The 14371-nt window shown below is 43.3% G+C and overlaps 2 protein-coding genes across 14 annotated transcripts in view; both read left to right on the forward strand.

Annotated features, from left to right (window-relative positions):
• Positions 1-11022, forward strand: part of LOC139407119 (homeodomain-interacting protein kinase 2-like) — a 100972-nt gene extending 89950 nt beyond the window's left edge. For 6 of the 13 annotated variants that reach the window (XM_071150522.1, XM_071150534.1, XM_071150612.1 and 3 more), the window contains exons 11-15: positions 988-1179; positions 3097-3426; positions 3936-4207; positions 4490-4665; positions 4776-6828. In XM_071150522.1, the coding sequence (XP_071006623.1) occupies positions 988-1179; positions 3097-3426; positions 3936-4207; positions 4490-4665; positions 4776-5279 (1474 nt within the window). In that variant the 3' untranslated portion in view covers positions 5280-6828. Of the gene's footprint in view, positions 1-987; positions 1180-3096; positions 3427-3935; positions 4208-4489; positions 4666-4775 lie in introns of all 13 variants that reach the window. The other 7 variants (XM_071150562.1, XM_071150572.1, XM_071150591.1 and 4 more) reach the window with 5 other exon arrangements.
• Positions 11023-13919: 2897 nt separating this feature from the next.
• Positions 13920-14371, forward strand: part of LOC139407150 (UPF0606 protein KIAA1549-like) — an 85200-nt gene continuing 84748 nt past the window's right edge. The window contains exon 1 of the mRNA XM_071150639.1: positions 13920-14201. Coding sequence (XP_071006740.1) covers positions 14069-14201 — 133 coding nt within the window. The 5' untranslated portion in view covers positions 13920-14068. The remainder of the gene's footprint in view (positions 14202-14371) is intronic.

Below are 14371 nucleotides of genomic sequence, written 5' to 3' on the forward strand. Positions count from 1 at the left end.
CTCTCTCTCTCTCTCTCCCTCTCTCCCCCTCTCTCCCTTCCCCCCTCTCTCTCTCTCCCCCCTCTCTCCCTCTCCCCCTCTCTCTCTCGCTCTCCCCCCTCTCTCTCTCTCCCTTTCCCCCTCTCTCACTTTCTCTCTCCTCTCTCTCTCTCTCTCTCTCTCTCTCTCTCTCGCTCTCTCTCTCTCCCTCTCTCCCCCCCCCTCTCTCTCCCTTTCCCCCTCTCTCACTTTCTCTCTCTCTCTCGCTCTCTCTCTCTCTCTCCCTCTCTCTCCCTTTCCCCAGCTCTCTCTCCCTTTCCCCCTCTCTCACTCTCTCTCTCTCGCTCTCTCCCTTTCCCCCTCTCTCACTTTCTCTCTCTCTCTCTCGCTCTCTCTCTCTCCCCCTCTCTCCCTTTCCCCCTCTCTCTCTCCCTTTCCCCCTCTCTCACTCTCTCTCTCTCTCTCGCTCTCTCTCTCTCCCTCTCTCCCCCCCTCTCTCTCTCCCTTTCCCCCTCTCTCACTTTCTCTCTCTCTCTCTCGCTCTCTCTCTCTCTCTCCCCCTCTCTCCCTTTCCCCAGCTCTCTCTCGCTTTCCCCCTCTCTCACTCTCTCTCTCTCTCTCTCTCTCTCTCTCTCTCTCTCTCTCTCTCTCTCGCCACCCACAGCTCCATTATCCTCACAAAGATGATTGTGAAAGTGTCACACTTCTCTGCAGCGCTATCCCTCTACAGCTTCTGGTGTCAGCTCCGCATGCCCTCTCCTCTCTTCCGCTCTCTTTTCTCCCCTCTGTCTCATGCGGTGACTGCTGCCACCCACAGGCTCCTCTGGGAAATACACATGCTTTGTTTAAACTCTAGTCCCTCAAATGAAGCAGTATGTGCGTATGTGCTGTTATAGATATGTGCTTAGAGATTAAAATCGGCAAGTTCTCCATTACAGTGTTTAAACTTAAACACATACACATAAAACACAGGTTCAGAGTAGTGATGAGACATATGTTGTGTTTCAGGAATTCTCACCAGCACAGCGGCCATTACAATCCCATCATGCAACAGCCGGCGCTGCTGACTGGCCACGTCACCCTACCATCCAACCAGAACCAGCCTCTCAATGTGGGCGTGGCCCATGTGATGAGGCAACCGTTGACCAATAACAACAACTCTTCTTCCAAAAAGACCAAGCAGCATCAGATGACTGCCAGGTAAGCACAACTAGGACCTCCAACACAACTAGGATCTCCTACACAACTAGGACCTCCTACACAACTAGGACCTCCAACACAACTAGGACCTCCAACACAACTAGGACCTCCTACACAACTAGGACCTCCAACACAACTAGGACCTCCAACACAACTAGGATCTCCTACACAACTAGGACCTCCTACACAACTAGGATATCCTACACAACTAGGATCTCCAACACAACTAGGACCTCCAACACAACTAGGAACTCCAACACAACTAGGACCTCCAACACAACTAGGATCTCTTACACAACTAGGATCTCCTACACAACTAGGACCTCCTACACAACTCGTTTTCTCAACTAGGATCTCCTACACAACTAGGATCTCCTACACAACTAGGATCTCTTACACAACTAGGATCTCCGACACAACTAGGATCTCCTACACAACTAGGACCGCCTACACAACTAGGATCTCCTACACAACTCGTTTTCTCAACTAGGACCTCCTACACAACTAGGCTCTCCTACACAACTAGGACCTCCTACACAACTAGGCTCTCCTACACAACTAGGATCTCCTACACAACTAGGATCTCCTACACAACTAGGACCTCCAACACAACTAGGACCTCCAACACAACTAGGACCTACTACACAACTAGGATCTCCAACACAACTAGGACCTCCAACACAACTAGGACCTACTACACAACTAGGACCTCCTACACAACTAGGCTCTCCTACACAACTAGGACCTCCAACACAACTAGGACCTCCAACACAACTAGGATCTCCAACACAACTAGGACCTCCAACACAACTAGGACCTACTACACAACTAGGATCTCCAACACAACTAGGACCTCCAACACAACTAGGACCTACTACACAACTAGGATCTCCTACACAACTTGTTTTCTCAACTAGAATCTCCTACACAACTAGGACCTCCTACACAACTCGTTTTCTCAACTAGGATCTCCTACACAACTAGGATCTCCTACACAACTCGTTTTCTCAACTAGGACCTCCTACTCAACTAGGATTTCCTACACAACTAGGACCTCCTACACAACTTGTTTTCTCAACTAGGACCTCCTACTCAACTAGGATCTCCTACACAACTTGTTTTCTCAACTAGGACCTCCTACTCAACTAGGATCTCCTACACAACTAGGACCTCCTACACAACTCGTTTTCTCAACTAGGACCTCCTACTCAACTAGGACCTCCTACTCAACTAGGATCTCCTACACAACTTGTTTTCTCAACTAGGACTTCCTACACAACTAGGATCTCCTACACAACTAGGACCTCCTACACAACTAGGATCTCCTACACAACTCGTTTTCTCAACTAGGATCTCCTACACAACTAGGACCTCCTACACAACTCGTTTTCTCAACTAGGACCTCCTACTCAACTAGGACCTCCTACTCAACTAGGATCTCCTACACAACTTGTTTTCTCAACTAGGACTTCCTACACAACTAGGATCTCCTACACAACTAGGACCTCCTACACAACTAGGATCTCCTACACAACTCGTTTTCTCAACTAGGATCTCCTACACAACTAGGACCTCCTACACAACTAGGATCTCCTACACAACTAGTTTTCTCAACTAGGATCTCTTTAGGTCTGAACACAAAACAGTCAGTGACTGGCCATCACCTGCAGTTGACCGGTGCTGCTGACTTTCAACCTTCAACCAATCAGAACACAAGGACGCTTTCCCCACGCGAAGACGAAAGTGAAACTTAAGAAATGCTAATATTCTGCTGACCCTTACCTGGCCAGTGTCTTAAGTATTGTTATTATGTCCATACACAGGACCTTTTACATGTGTAAGAAGTATATAGTATGTAGTATGTAGTAGTTGTTAACCTAATATTGGCTCATCCTTCTCTCCTCTCTCTCCCGGCAGGAACGTGTCTGCATACGAGGTGTCCTCCTCCCAGGCGGTACTGTCCCCACAGCGCTCCAAGCGGGTGAAGGAGAACACCCCTCCACGCTGTGCTGTGCTCCAGAACCACGCCCCCTCCTCCAGCTCTGGCTGTGGACCCCCACAGGGTTGCGGAGGGTGGGGAGTGGGTGAAGCAGAGCAGGCTTCCAGCACCACCCAGGACCACCACAACAGGCCGCGTCAGACCATCATCATCCCTGATACACCCAGCCCCGCTGTCAGTATAATCACCATCAGCAGTGACACAGACGAGGAGGATGATCACAAGCAGAGCAACACCAACCATACCAGGTACAAGTCAGCCATTTTGGGTCAGACATTACACGCGTGCAGAGATCTGGGAGCCAGGGTTTAATACAAAACAGGAAGCCATGTTTAGTGTCATTACTGACAGAGTTGGGTTTGATTTCGTTTCAGTTCCAGACAATTCCACCCGGCACAGCCAGAAGTTGACTGGCCACCCATCAGAGCCTGGTTCCTCTCTAGGTTTCTTCCTAGGTTCTGGCCTTTCTAGAGAGTTTTTCCTAGCCACCGTGCTTCTACATCTGCGTTTCTCGCTATTTGTGGTTTCTGTTTAGCACTTTGTGACATCTGCTGATGTAAAAAGGGCTTTATAAATATGTTTGATTGATTGAATTATGTAATAAGATTGGACATGATTGGCATAAGGGCATTTATCAGTGAATTGATCTGAATTATGGAATCTGAATTATGGAATCGACACAAACATTGGTCAGTAGGTTAGTAGGCTGATGAGTACTATATGTAGCATTAAATAGAGTGCATCCTCCTCCTTGCAGCTTGTCCAAGCATAGGAAGAACATCATCAGCTGTGTGACGGTACACGACTCCCCCGACTCGGACCTGTCCAGTAACAACAGTCCCTATGCCGTAGAGTCCAGGCTGGCCAACAACAACGGCTACCATGACTCCAAGACCACCTTGCTGGACAACTACAGCAATGGCAACAACCCCCGCACCATCATCATCCCCCCTCTGAAGAACCAGTCCAGCGAGGTGCTGAGCGAGTGTGAGCGCCTGATGCCAGGTATCTACACAGATATCTACACAGGTACCTACACAGATCCGCACACCCATGTAGACAAGGAGGGATGGTCGATACTCATCTAGAGTATAGGAAATACTATATACTGTAGCGATAGCTTTTTATTTGAGTTGAATATGATCATTATTATCATTGTCGGTACTCCAGTTTACCCATTCGCTAAGTCCCGCCCCATTGGTTACTGTTGCTACCTTGGTCAACAATTGGGTGTTTTGTGTTTGTATACTGTACTTGTGTTATTTTCTTGACCTGGATTGACCTCTTTACCTTGTCCCATTTACACTTCAGATGCAATGAATCATCAGAATTCGGCGTATAAGTTCAAAACCTCCAACGGCGTGGGCATGATGTCTGGCAACAACCACCTTTCGGGGGGTATGGCTTACCGACAGCAGCGCTCGGGGCCACACCCCTTCCAGCAGCAGCAGCCTCTCAATCTCAGCCAGGTATGGAGAGAGAGCCAAGTAAGAACCCATCTAAATGACCTCGTATCATTTACCGTGTGGAAAGTTTGTCTCTGACAGACTAGAATTTGGATTGCACTGACTCCATCCTCGTGTCTCTCCCTCTCAAGGCCCAGCAGCACATGGTAGCTGAGAGGAACGGAGGCCACCGGCGCCAGCAGGCTTACATCACCCCAACCATCGCAGCCCAGGCCCCCTACTCCTTTCAGCACCACAACAGCCCCTCTCACACTGCCAACGTGCACACCCACCTGGCTGCCACCCACCTGTCTGCCACCCACCTGGCTGCCACCCACCTGCCCGGCCAGCCTCACCTCTACACCTACACCGCCGCGCCCGTCGCCCTGGGCTCCACAGGCACCGTGGCCCACCTGGTGGCAACTCAGGGCTCGGCCCGCCACACGGTCCAACACGCCACATACCACACACCGGGCATCGTCCACCAGGTGCCTGTCAGCATGGGGCACGGTGTGCTGCCCTCGCCCACCCTCCACCACAGCCAGTACCAGGCCCAGTTTACCCACCAGACGTACATCAGCGCCTCGCCTGCCTCCACTGTCTACACTGGATACCCACTGAGCCCCACCAAGGTGAACCAGTACCCTTACCTCTAGAGCCAAGCCAACACACTGGAGACCCAGAACCCCCCCCCCCCCAACCCCAACCCCAGCACTACTGATGCTGCTCACCCCATGTCCTCCCTCCCTATCCCTACTCCACGGACAGAGAGATAGAGAGACATGCATTCTTTATGAAACTGTCACGTTTAACTTGAAGATATAACGACAGAGAGGAAAAGGGAAATACACAGCCCCTCTAAGGGTAAGGAGGTGTGAATTTTTTTCTCCAAAAGGGCCAGTTTTGCTTTGTTTTCTCTCTTGGTTTTATTTTATTTTTCTTATTCTTTTACAGCAAGGTCTTCGTGACAGGCGTTTGAGAGAGATGGAGGGTTTCTGTTCTTCTAACACGGCTTTTTGTTTTGTCTTCTCCTTGGGGGTCCCTCTCTGGATGTTGGAATTCCCAATGTGAGAATTCCCATGAGGATTTGGGAATGAAGGTGGATTACGGAAACCTGCTGCTCTTCAAAGAATTAAAAAAATAACGATGGCCTTGAACTGTCTTAAACATTTCCAAATCATTCAAGGTGTGGGAGAGAGAACGAAGCACCCTCCTTCTCCAACAGACAACCGGAGTCAGGAATCTTCTGGAAATATAACCAACAAAAGACAAAAAAAACATTAAATGTATTTATAGCTATTTTCCCTTCGATTTTTCGTTCTCACCTTTTTGAGGAGACTTATGTTATAGGTATAGGAGTCTTAGCCGGGCCCTGTTTTTAGAATGTAGCAGTCTGCACCCAGATTCTTTTATCAAGAGCTTTTTCTGATACCAATAGAATTGATTTGTTTCTCTTTTTTCCAATGTGATTGCACAAAGTGGTTATAATAACATAGGCATGTACAACGTGATTATCTGTGTGTGCGTGTGCTACTGTCAGCCATGTGTGTGTAGTCCACCTCCTCTTGCACCTTTGTGCTATAATTCTCTGAATCCTCCGCAGTCTTAGGTTTGACCATTGTTCCCTTGTAGTGCCTTACAGATATAACCACACAGTTTATGTCGCTGGAACCTTGAGAACTAACAGACTAGCTGGAACTGGTTCCTTGGTTTGACATGTTATTGTCGGGGCAGTTTTGATTTCTCTTCCAGGTGTAGGCTTAGCCCCTAGCTCTGTTTCCTATCCTTATGACAGTATACTACAGAGTTCAGAGGTCAGAGTTCATATTTGCCTGACCTTTGGCTTTTTTGTTAAGTGTGCATGAGTTTAACTTGCTTAGGGTACTGAACCAAAGTTGTTAGATCAATCCTCGTTACGTTGTGTGCTGGATATTAATGTTAATATGTGTACAGTACTAGCCTTTCTCACCGTGATATCCATACATACGATGGCTTAGGTTTGAGATGTGTTACTTTGTTTTTACATCACACAAGGAATTGGTTCAGAGGAATGATAGAACAGAGAAGTATTAGCACAAGGATCCATTTTGGGGCAATGGAAAATGCAGAAATACAAGAATGTGACTGTCAAAAACATGTATGTGATGAGTTCAACATAGGGCGAGGGTGACAGAGTCCAGAGTTCGACAAAAAAATAGCAAAAAATAGCAAAGGCCTGATGGGAAGTTGTGGTTGCTATGGCTGAGATCCCGAGAAGGCCAGTGAGAGAGAGTCTGGTTGGTTGCAGTGGGGAAGCTGGTGAGAGGGGTTGCTGGGTAGGAGTCAGACCTGGACTCAAATAATATTTGAAATCTTTCAAATACTTTGAACATTTGTTTTAGCCTGCCTGGATTGCCAGATATGTTTGCAGTTTAGCAAGTATTACTTCCCATGCGCCAGGCAAACTCAGGCAAGCCCAGCTAAAGTGTTTGAAATTATTTCTAATAGTATTTAAACCCAGATCTGAGTAAGTGAGGGGCTACTAGAAAGATTTGGGTTGGGACGGGTAGGAACTGAGGATGGCAGAGTGGTAGTGTGGCATTCCTCATGTTAATTGGACTAAAAGAATGAGCATGTTGGCACTGAGCAGGTTGGTAGGAACAGTGGGTAGGAGTTACAGGGGCTACATGGATGCACACCTAACTCTGATAGAAGTTGTTGTGTTGTTGTTGTCTTGCAAAGATAAATGGAAGTGATTTCGTCTTTTCTGCTCTGAGGGTTGTGTAGCACCTCTCAGCAGAGAGCGAGAGACTGGAACGGAACAGAAATGCTACAGTGTACACCTGGAAGGTCTTCCTATGAAATGGGCTTCATTTGTTAACACTATCTCTGTTTTGTCTTTGGAATGTGTTCTCACAGACACCTCACCACCAGAAAGGGATACCAGATATGTAGTAAGAGCTATTGCTTCTATGTGTTTGCTACTTAATTTAACATCCGTTTCATTTGTCTTAGCCAATATTATATGAATTATCTCTGTTATATGTAATACTGTCCTCATTAAGTGGGCACATCAGAACTGCTTGTGGTTTTAGGAAGAGCCTTCCCCCGTATCCCTTCATATCATGCCATAGTACTTGCATTTGAAGTGATAGTTTTATTTTTATGTTACTATTGAACTTTTGAAATGGCTGTAGGTACAGTATATATTGTGTTATTTTACAGATAGTTGCAATCAAGTGTTTTGATGATTTGTTATTAGGCTCATTTCTATTTTGATTTGTAACTGGGAGTTGCTGTACGTTGATGTTAAGTATTCCTAGGAGGGTGTGTATACCTGTGTAAAGTGTTCAGGCACCGTTGACAATAATAAGGTTGTGAAGTTGATGATGATCCATTGGGGCCCTTATAGGTACTGTAGGTAATTTAGGCTTGAGTGGGTCAGACCCAGGTTTGCTCCTCAAACCAAACCTAAAACAACAGCATCTTGGTACACCAATATGCCACCGCGCTCCCTCCAACCGGCTCCACCATGCAAGCCTTGGGTTCCTGGCAGTCAAAGATGTGGTGTAGAGATACCGTGCCGTAGGTATACATTGCTGGTTGCATCAGTTTCTTTCTGTTCTGTGTTGTACCTTTGTTTGTACGTTTTTGCTCCTTTCCATAAGGCCTGTGGGCCTAAGCACACACATAAGAGAGATGCTTTTCCAAGCGAGAGTTTGGCGCCTCCATAAAGGGGTAGACTACTGAAACATTCCACTGCAGAGGGAATCCGACATCCATACTGCACACCCAACAGCCCCTATAGCTCTCTGCTCACTTGTCATTTGGGGACGTTTCTTTTTTCCCACCAAAGAAATGCAACACGTTGATGATGTACAGTACAAAACACAAACAATCCCCAATGTGGTCTGGCAATAGCTTCTGCATTAAAGGTACATGTTTAGACCAGAAGTTATTGCCAGACCACATTGGGGATTGTTTGTGTTTGTACTGTACATCATCAACATGTTGAATTTCTTTGGTGGGAAAAAGAAAAGTCCACAAATGACAAGTGAAATGTGCGCACATATAGTACTGTAGAAATACATACAGTATGTGCACAACACACACATATGAGTGATTAGAGTTGCCACAATGTCTGCTTATGGTTGAGCTATTTTGAAGGAGTTTACTGTCAATTGCAGTCCACCATTCTCAAACATCTATGATTTGAACCATGTATTATTTGATATCTGTCACTTGTTTCCCCCTAAATGTAAAAATGGAATTCTTCGAATTGTTTTATATAAGTGTTTTTTTTACGTTGTTAAAGTTGTATTTTAGCTTTATTAATGTTGTAAGCAAAGGATTTTTTTTAAAAACAAAAACATGTTTTAAGTTAGTGTGCCATGGAATGACCTATAGAGTGAAATGAATAAAAAAAAAATATCAATAATACCTTTAAAATAATGGTCACGAGCACAACATGAATGTAATATGTGACCTGCTTCATCTGAAATGCTTTAAATATTTCTGCTTGAGTGGCCATTAGTTAAAGTAAAGATTTGATTTCTACATTATTTGTTGCCATGCAAGATGCAATAAGTCTGTGATTCCAGCAAAAACAACTTGAGTCAGCATAAATTCATTTGAAAAAGTCAACATTTTTATTCCGATATGGGGTTTTCAAATATGATATATTCGATTTCATTCTATTTTTTTTCTCCATGTATAATCTAAATTTAGCAAATTACGAGAAGCCCTTTGAATCTTACGCTCAATTTTCTTTCAACGTACTTGCTATATTTTGAATGAGAACATGTATTTGAATGTGTAAAATATGTTAGTATCGTACAACTTTGTTTAACATGCGTTATGTGTTTTTATTAAGGAAAATATGAATCAGAAATGTGAGCATCAACATAGATCCAGTGACCTTACAATTACCAAAATGTGCTTCTTTAGAGTGTCAAGAAATTCTTGTGGTAATGAAGTTGCTTTACTTTGAAACATTGTCTCTCCCCTGCTACTGTAGCCATTTCAATGTTAGAATACTGCCTTCCAAATAACTGAACGATATCATCAGAGCTTTAAGATGTGGTTTCAATGAAAGAGAGCTGTGTAAAGCGGCCTGGTATTTTTACAGCTTTGTTCTTGAAATACTCTCGCTACACAAGAAGCGCTCAGCTTCCAACTTTTCCCACAGTGTGTTTGCGAGTACTCTTCCTGGAGTTTTGTTTGAAGTTATTGCAAAACATTCCTGAAGGCATGGCACACATTTCCAGTTAGTCCTCTCAGGCCAAACCCATCTGAAGTGACTGGAATCATTTTAACACCTTACTAGACAAGAATAATAATCTTACACCCACTACACTCCTTTTGCAATCATTTTGCAATCATTTCATTGGAGCTGTGCATAGCACATTCTCCCAAAGAAGTAGGGAGGTGGGAGAAGTACTTATTTTAGGATGATTTAGGTTATATACATGATAGAAACTCCATAAACCAGTAACAACACATTCTTAAAGCCCTTCTGTATGAGAGTTGGTCTGTGTGTGTTTGTGTGTTTGTCAAGGGAATCACCTCCTTCATTGTTTTTTCTTTGGTGATTCAGGCTGAATTGGTTAAGGGTTTGATGCTGATGAAATAGATCAAATGTTATCATTTGGCCAGTTTTTGTACACATGTACTTGAGAACCAAAATGTATTTTATGATTTTTTTTTTCTTCTCAACTCTTGCTAAAGACATGTTAGAGGTCTCTTTTTTGATTATGGACTAACAGTTTGAAACAATTTGGTTTAGAACGTTTATTCTTTAGCTAGTTCTTTCCAGCTCAAATTGTAAATAAGCACTGTAGTAAAGTCCTTCAGAGGATGGGTTCTTGCCTAATGAATTCCCATAGATAAAGCCCAACATGAACCTTATTTCTCCACAGTTGACAGCGGTACAAGAGATGAGACGTAGCAGTAAAGCGCTGTAACTGTCATACTGTAGCCATTTTGAAGTCATCTTGATCATGATTTCGATTTTGTACTTGCACAACAGCATTCACAATGAAATGGGGAAAAAATCGAAATTTTTCTACAAAGTCTCAAGACCTAAAAAGCATCAAACCCTGACCCGTTGTGTGTCCATTGCTATATGGTTTGTTAATGATGTTCAAATCTCATAAGTTGTCGTTCAGGCTATTGTGTGCTGCAGTATTTCCTAGTATACTTATTTGTTAATTGTCTCTCATTTACGTTTATCAGGGATTTTTTGAGAAGTGTTTGTTGACTCCTTGTTTCAATCTGTTCATGTATCGTTCTATCTACCCTGTTCCTTAGACTAATATTACTGAGTATGTTATGAGAATGGATATTTTACTGGCTTTATAGAATGTTTAAATATAATAATGAGAATAAGAAGAATGATTCATTAAACTCCTAACAAGTTGAGTAATTGGCTATTAAGCGCTTGTGTTACCATTTAAGATGTTGTGTGCTTCTCTTAATCATTTTCGTTGTAGAAAAATTGAGTGAATTTATAATAGGCTTCGAAAAACTAATGATAGCATTGTACATTTACAGGAGGATTTTAACCGACAACTTTGTCATAGAAAAAAAAGTGATTTAAATTGTCCTCTTTACTAACTGTAGGGTGAAAAGGGGCTGGCGTTGTGGTGAACTATGTTCTAGCTTGTTATTCACTGTCACTTTTGATCATTTCTTCGGTCTCCGAGGTGAATCGAGTTATTCATGAGAATTTGTATGCTCACATATGCATATTGTATATGTGTAGAAATGTAATCACACTTTGTCTTGGATTTACATTAAACTGTTAAGTCACGGCACCAGTCTCCTGTGTCATAGCAGTATCATTATTTTTTTATCTGGTGTGTGTGTGTGTGTGTGTGTGTGTGGGGGGGGGGGGGGGTTGTGATAAAATGTAATGCAAAGCAGATAGAAATACAGTTTATCAACGTGGCAAATTGATGGATGGTTTTGACAGACAAAAGGATGTGCACCTGAAGAAACCTGAAAGACACTGCACTGAAGGTGAAGTCCAGTTAGTTGATGGTTGATGTTTCACTGCAATTGGAGTCAAATACATGAATGAATCACTCACTTCATCTGTTGATCTGTTTTATGCCAAATTACTCTTGTATTTTTTTGTTGTGGGTACAATCAACTTTACCCTATAAACTCTATAACCCTAGAAAATATTTAACTAGCAGACTGAGCTCAGTTGCAAATCAAGCCTTGATGTAAATGTTCTACTGAACATTTTATGCCACTAGATGGCAACGATTAACCATATTTTATTGTTGTGCTACTTCATTATGGTCAAATCAGTGTTTTCCTCTATTTGCATATTTAACTCAAAAGTGTTTAATAGTCTTGTCTATATTTGTTGACATGCGCTGTTTCTTATAAAATCACAATATCCCAGCCTATAAGTGGTCTGTCTATTGATTTTGCTAACAAATATTTGAGGTAGGGAAAATAATGTATTGTATACATTTACATTTGAGCAATTTAGCAGACGCCCTTACCTTCCCTGACAATGCTTTAAAGGAAAATAAAAGGTCAACATTTTATGTATGATGTAGTTCAGAATTGATCCTTCAGTCTGTGTCTGTCTGCCCATTTCATTTGATCCCATGCAGATCGCTCAAGGGCTTGGGGGCGTCGCGACGTTGCCGTGAAACCACAGACGCCGACAGAGATGGACAACCGAATGACCTATTTGAAGGACTGCCCCTGCAGCCAATGGCCGTGGGACCTGACAAAATAGACATCGAATATGGGTTCAGGGGGAGGAGTTATAGCAATCCTCATGACGAGTGGTCACTGTGAGAGCTAGAGATGTCTAAAGAAAACGGGAAGGGAAATTATATTTTTCCTTGATCTTTAACTAACTTGCTAGCTATTTCAAGTGGTATTTAGATAGCTATTCCGGTTTCATGTTATTGTTTTTATGGGTATGAAAACGTCCAGACAAAGAGAAACAGAACGTGAAGCTCCGTTTTGGTAAGGATGTGTGCTCTGCTATGTCTGTGATTGGGACGTAGTAAATGCATGGGATAGATGGGCACAGGATTCCGGTTATCTATTTTAACACCGAGCCCTACCAAGCTAGCTAGCTAAACTGTTTAAAACATGTCCATGGTTTGTTTCAGTTGTTGAATATTGACTCACGATTGTTAATGAGAAAAACAAAGTATAACTTGTTTTATTTAATCATACGATATTTCAAGTGGTATTTAGGAAACGGGTCGGGATAGGACGGAGGATAAGGAGACAACCTCATGACGAGACAGCCAGCCAGGCAGCAGGCTAGCTAGCTAACGTTAGTAGTGAACGAGAATAATATCCCATTGAGACCCGTTAGGCATAGCCGAGGGAAGTAGTTTGTGGGTGGGGGTGCAGCGATTTTTGACTGGGAGAGCAGGAGGGGAAAAATCCTGTAGTCTATATCAGTCTGCTAATACAGGACTAGTAAAGGCCCAGTGCACTACTTTTGTGACATTTTTCTTCATGGAAATGGAAAGTCAACAGGTACCCTAGACGACCCGCCTATGTACACAAAAGTACATTGACATTAAGTGGTTTGTAAGAATGGTGAATTAATACTGCACAAAAAAAGTGGTTTTCCATGTTATTTGGTCAAGAAAAATATTTCATTCGATGTGGATGTTTTGTGTCTTTGCCCATACATTTGCACATTTTGATGGACAGGGTTTTGTTCTTTCTGGATTCCATTAGAATGACAAATCACAGAGAAAGGGACAAGGGCAACAACTCTTACAATTCCAGCTGTTGAATCCAAGCAACTGAAATAGTAAATAAGAAGAATATAAGTGTTTACTAGTGCTGCCAGTCAGACACATATTCACAATTGTTATGTTACATTGTAACTGGTTTTGGCACGTGCAGGTAAATTCCAGCCCACTTTGCAATTTACTGTAGCTAATCCCTATTTTGCATTTACATCACCTTTTCCAAGTGCCTGGCCTGTTATTGCAGATGAGTGTCTTCTTAATAAGTTGCAAGTGCAAGTCCCCAATATAAAAACTTAACCCAGGAGAGAACAAAGGACATAACCAGGCAGCTGAACTCCGTCAGGTCAGGGTCATTAAGATTGAGTGATTTTTAGATAAACAGAACGTTTTAGCCTAATGTGTGTTGTCTTTCCGTATTGTGTGTGTTCATATTTTTTGGCCTGCCTATTTATTGCCTATATTCTTTGCTTTGTTATGTCCTCAGATTGGTAGACGGACAGACTTCTGTCTCTGCTCACATAACGTATTGCATTTCTCTGACATAGTCGTTTCTTTTTGCACACAGCTTAATCACCCTTCTGTTACCAAAAGCAGATAATATGGAAGAAGGGGCACATTGAGGGAGCTCACACAAGCAAGACCTGCATTCTCAAGTTTGCGGTATATACTGGGATGATTATTCTCTTCATAAGTGGATAAAATGCCCTGACTTCCATGCAATGGAGGGTTTAAGCTTCTCTATGGGTTCAGTGGTGATTCCCAAGACCTTGCTGCGCATTCAATGCTTTGGTGCAGCGGTCCTGGGGCTGATCGTGTTGGTTACGATGATCACAGCAGCTTCACCTGCAGCAGGTAAGCAGGCACACCTCTCACAGACAGCATTTACCACCAATTTGTACTGCGTTGATGTCATGTAACAAACCTATACAGTCATGATGTAACAACCATGGACCAATAAGACATTTCAATGGGTTTTGAAGGTCATATGAGGATGGCAAGTCAATCTTAACTATAGGGAGCCA

This window comes from Oncorhynchus clarkii, chromosome 1 (genome assembly GCF_045791955.1).
Source record: "Oncorhynchus clarkii lewisi isolate Uvic-CL-2024 chromosome 1, UVic_Ocla_1.0, whole genome shotgun sequence".
NCBI classification, from domain to species: Eukaryota; Metazoa; Chordata; class Actinopteri; order Salmoniformes; family Salmonidae; genus Oncorhynchus; species Oncorhynchus clarkii.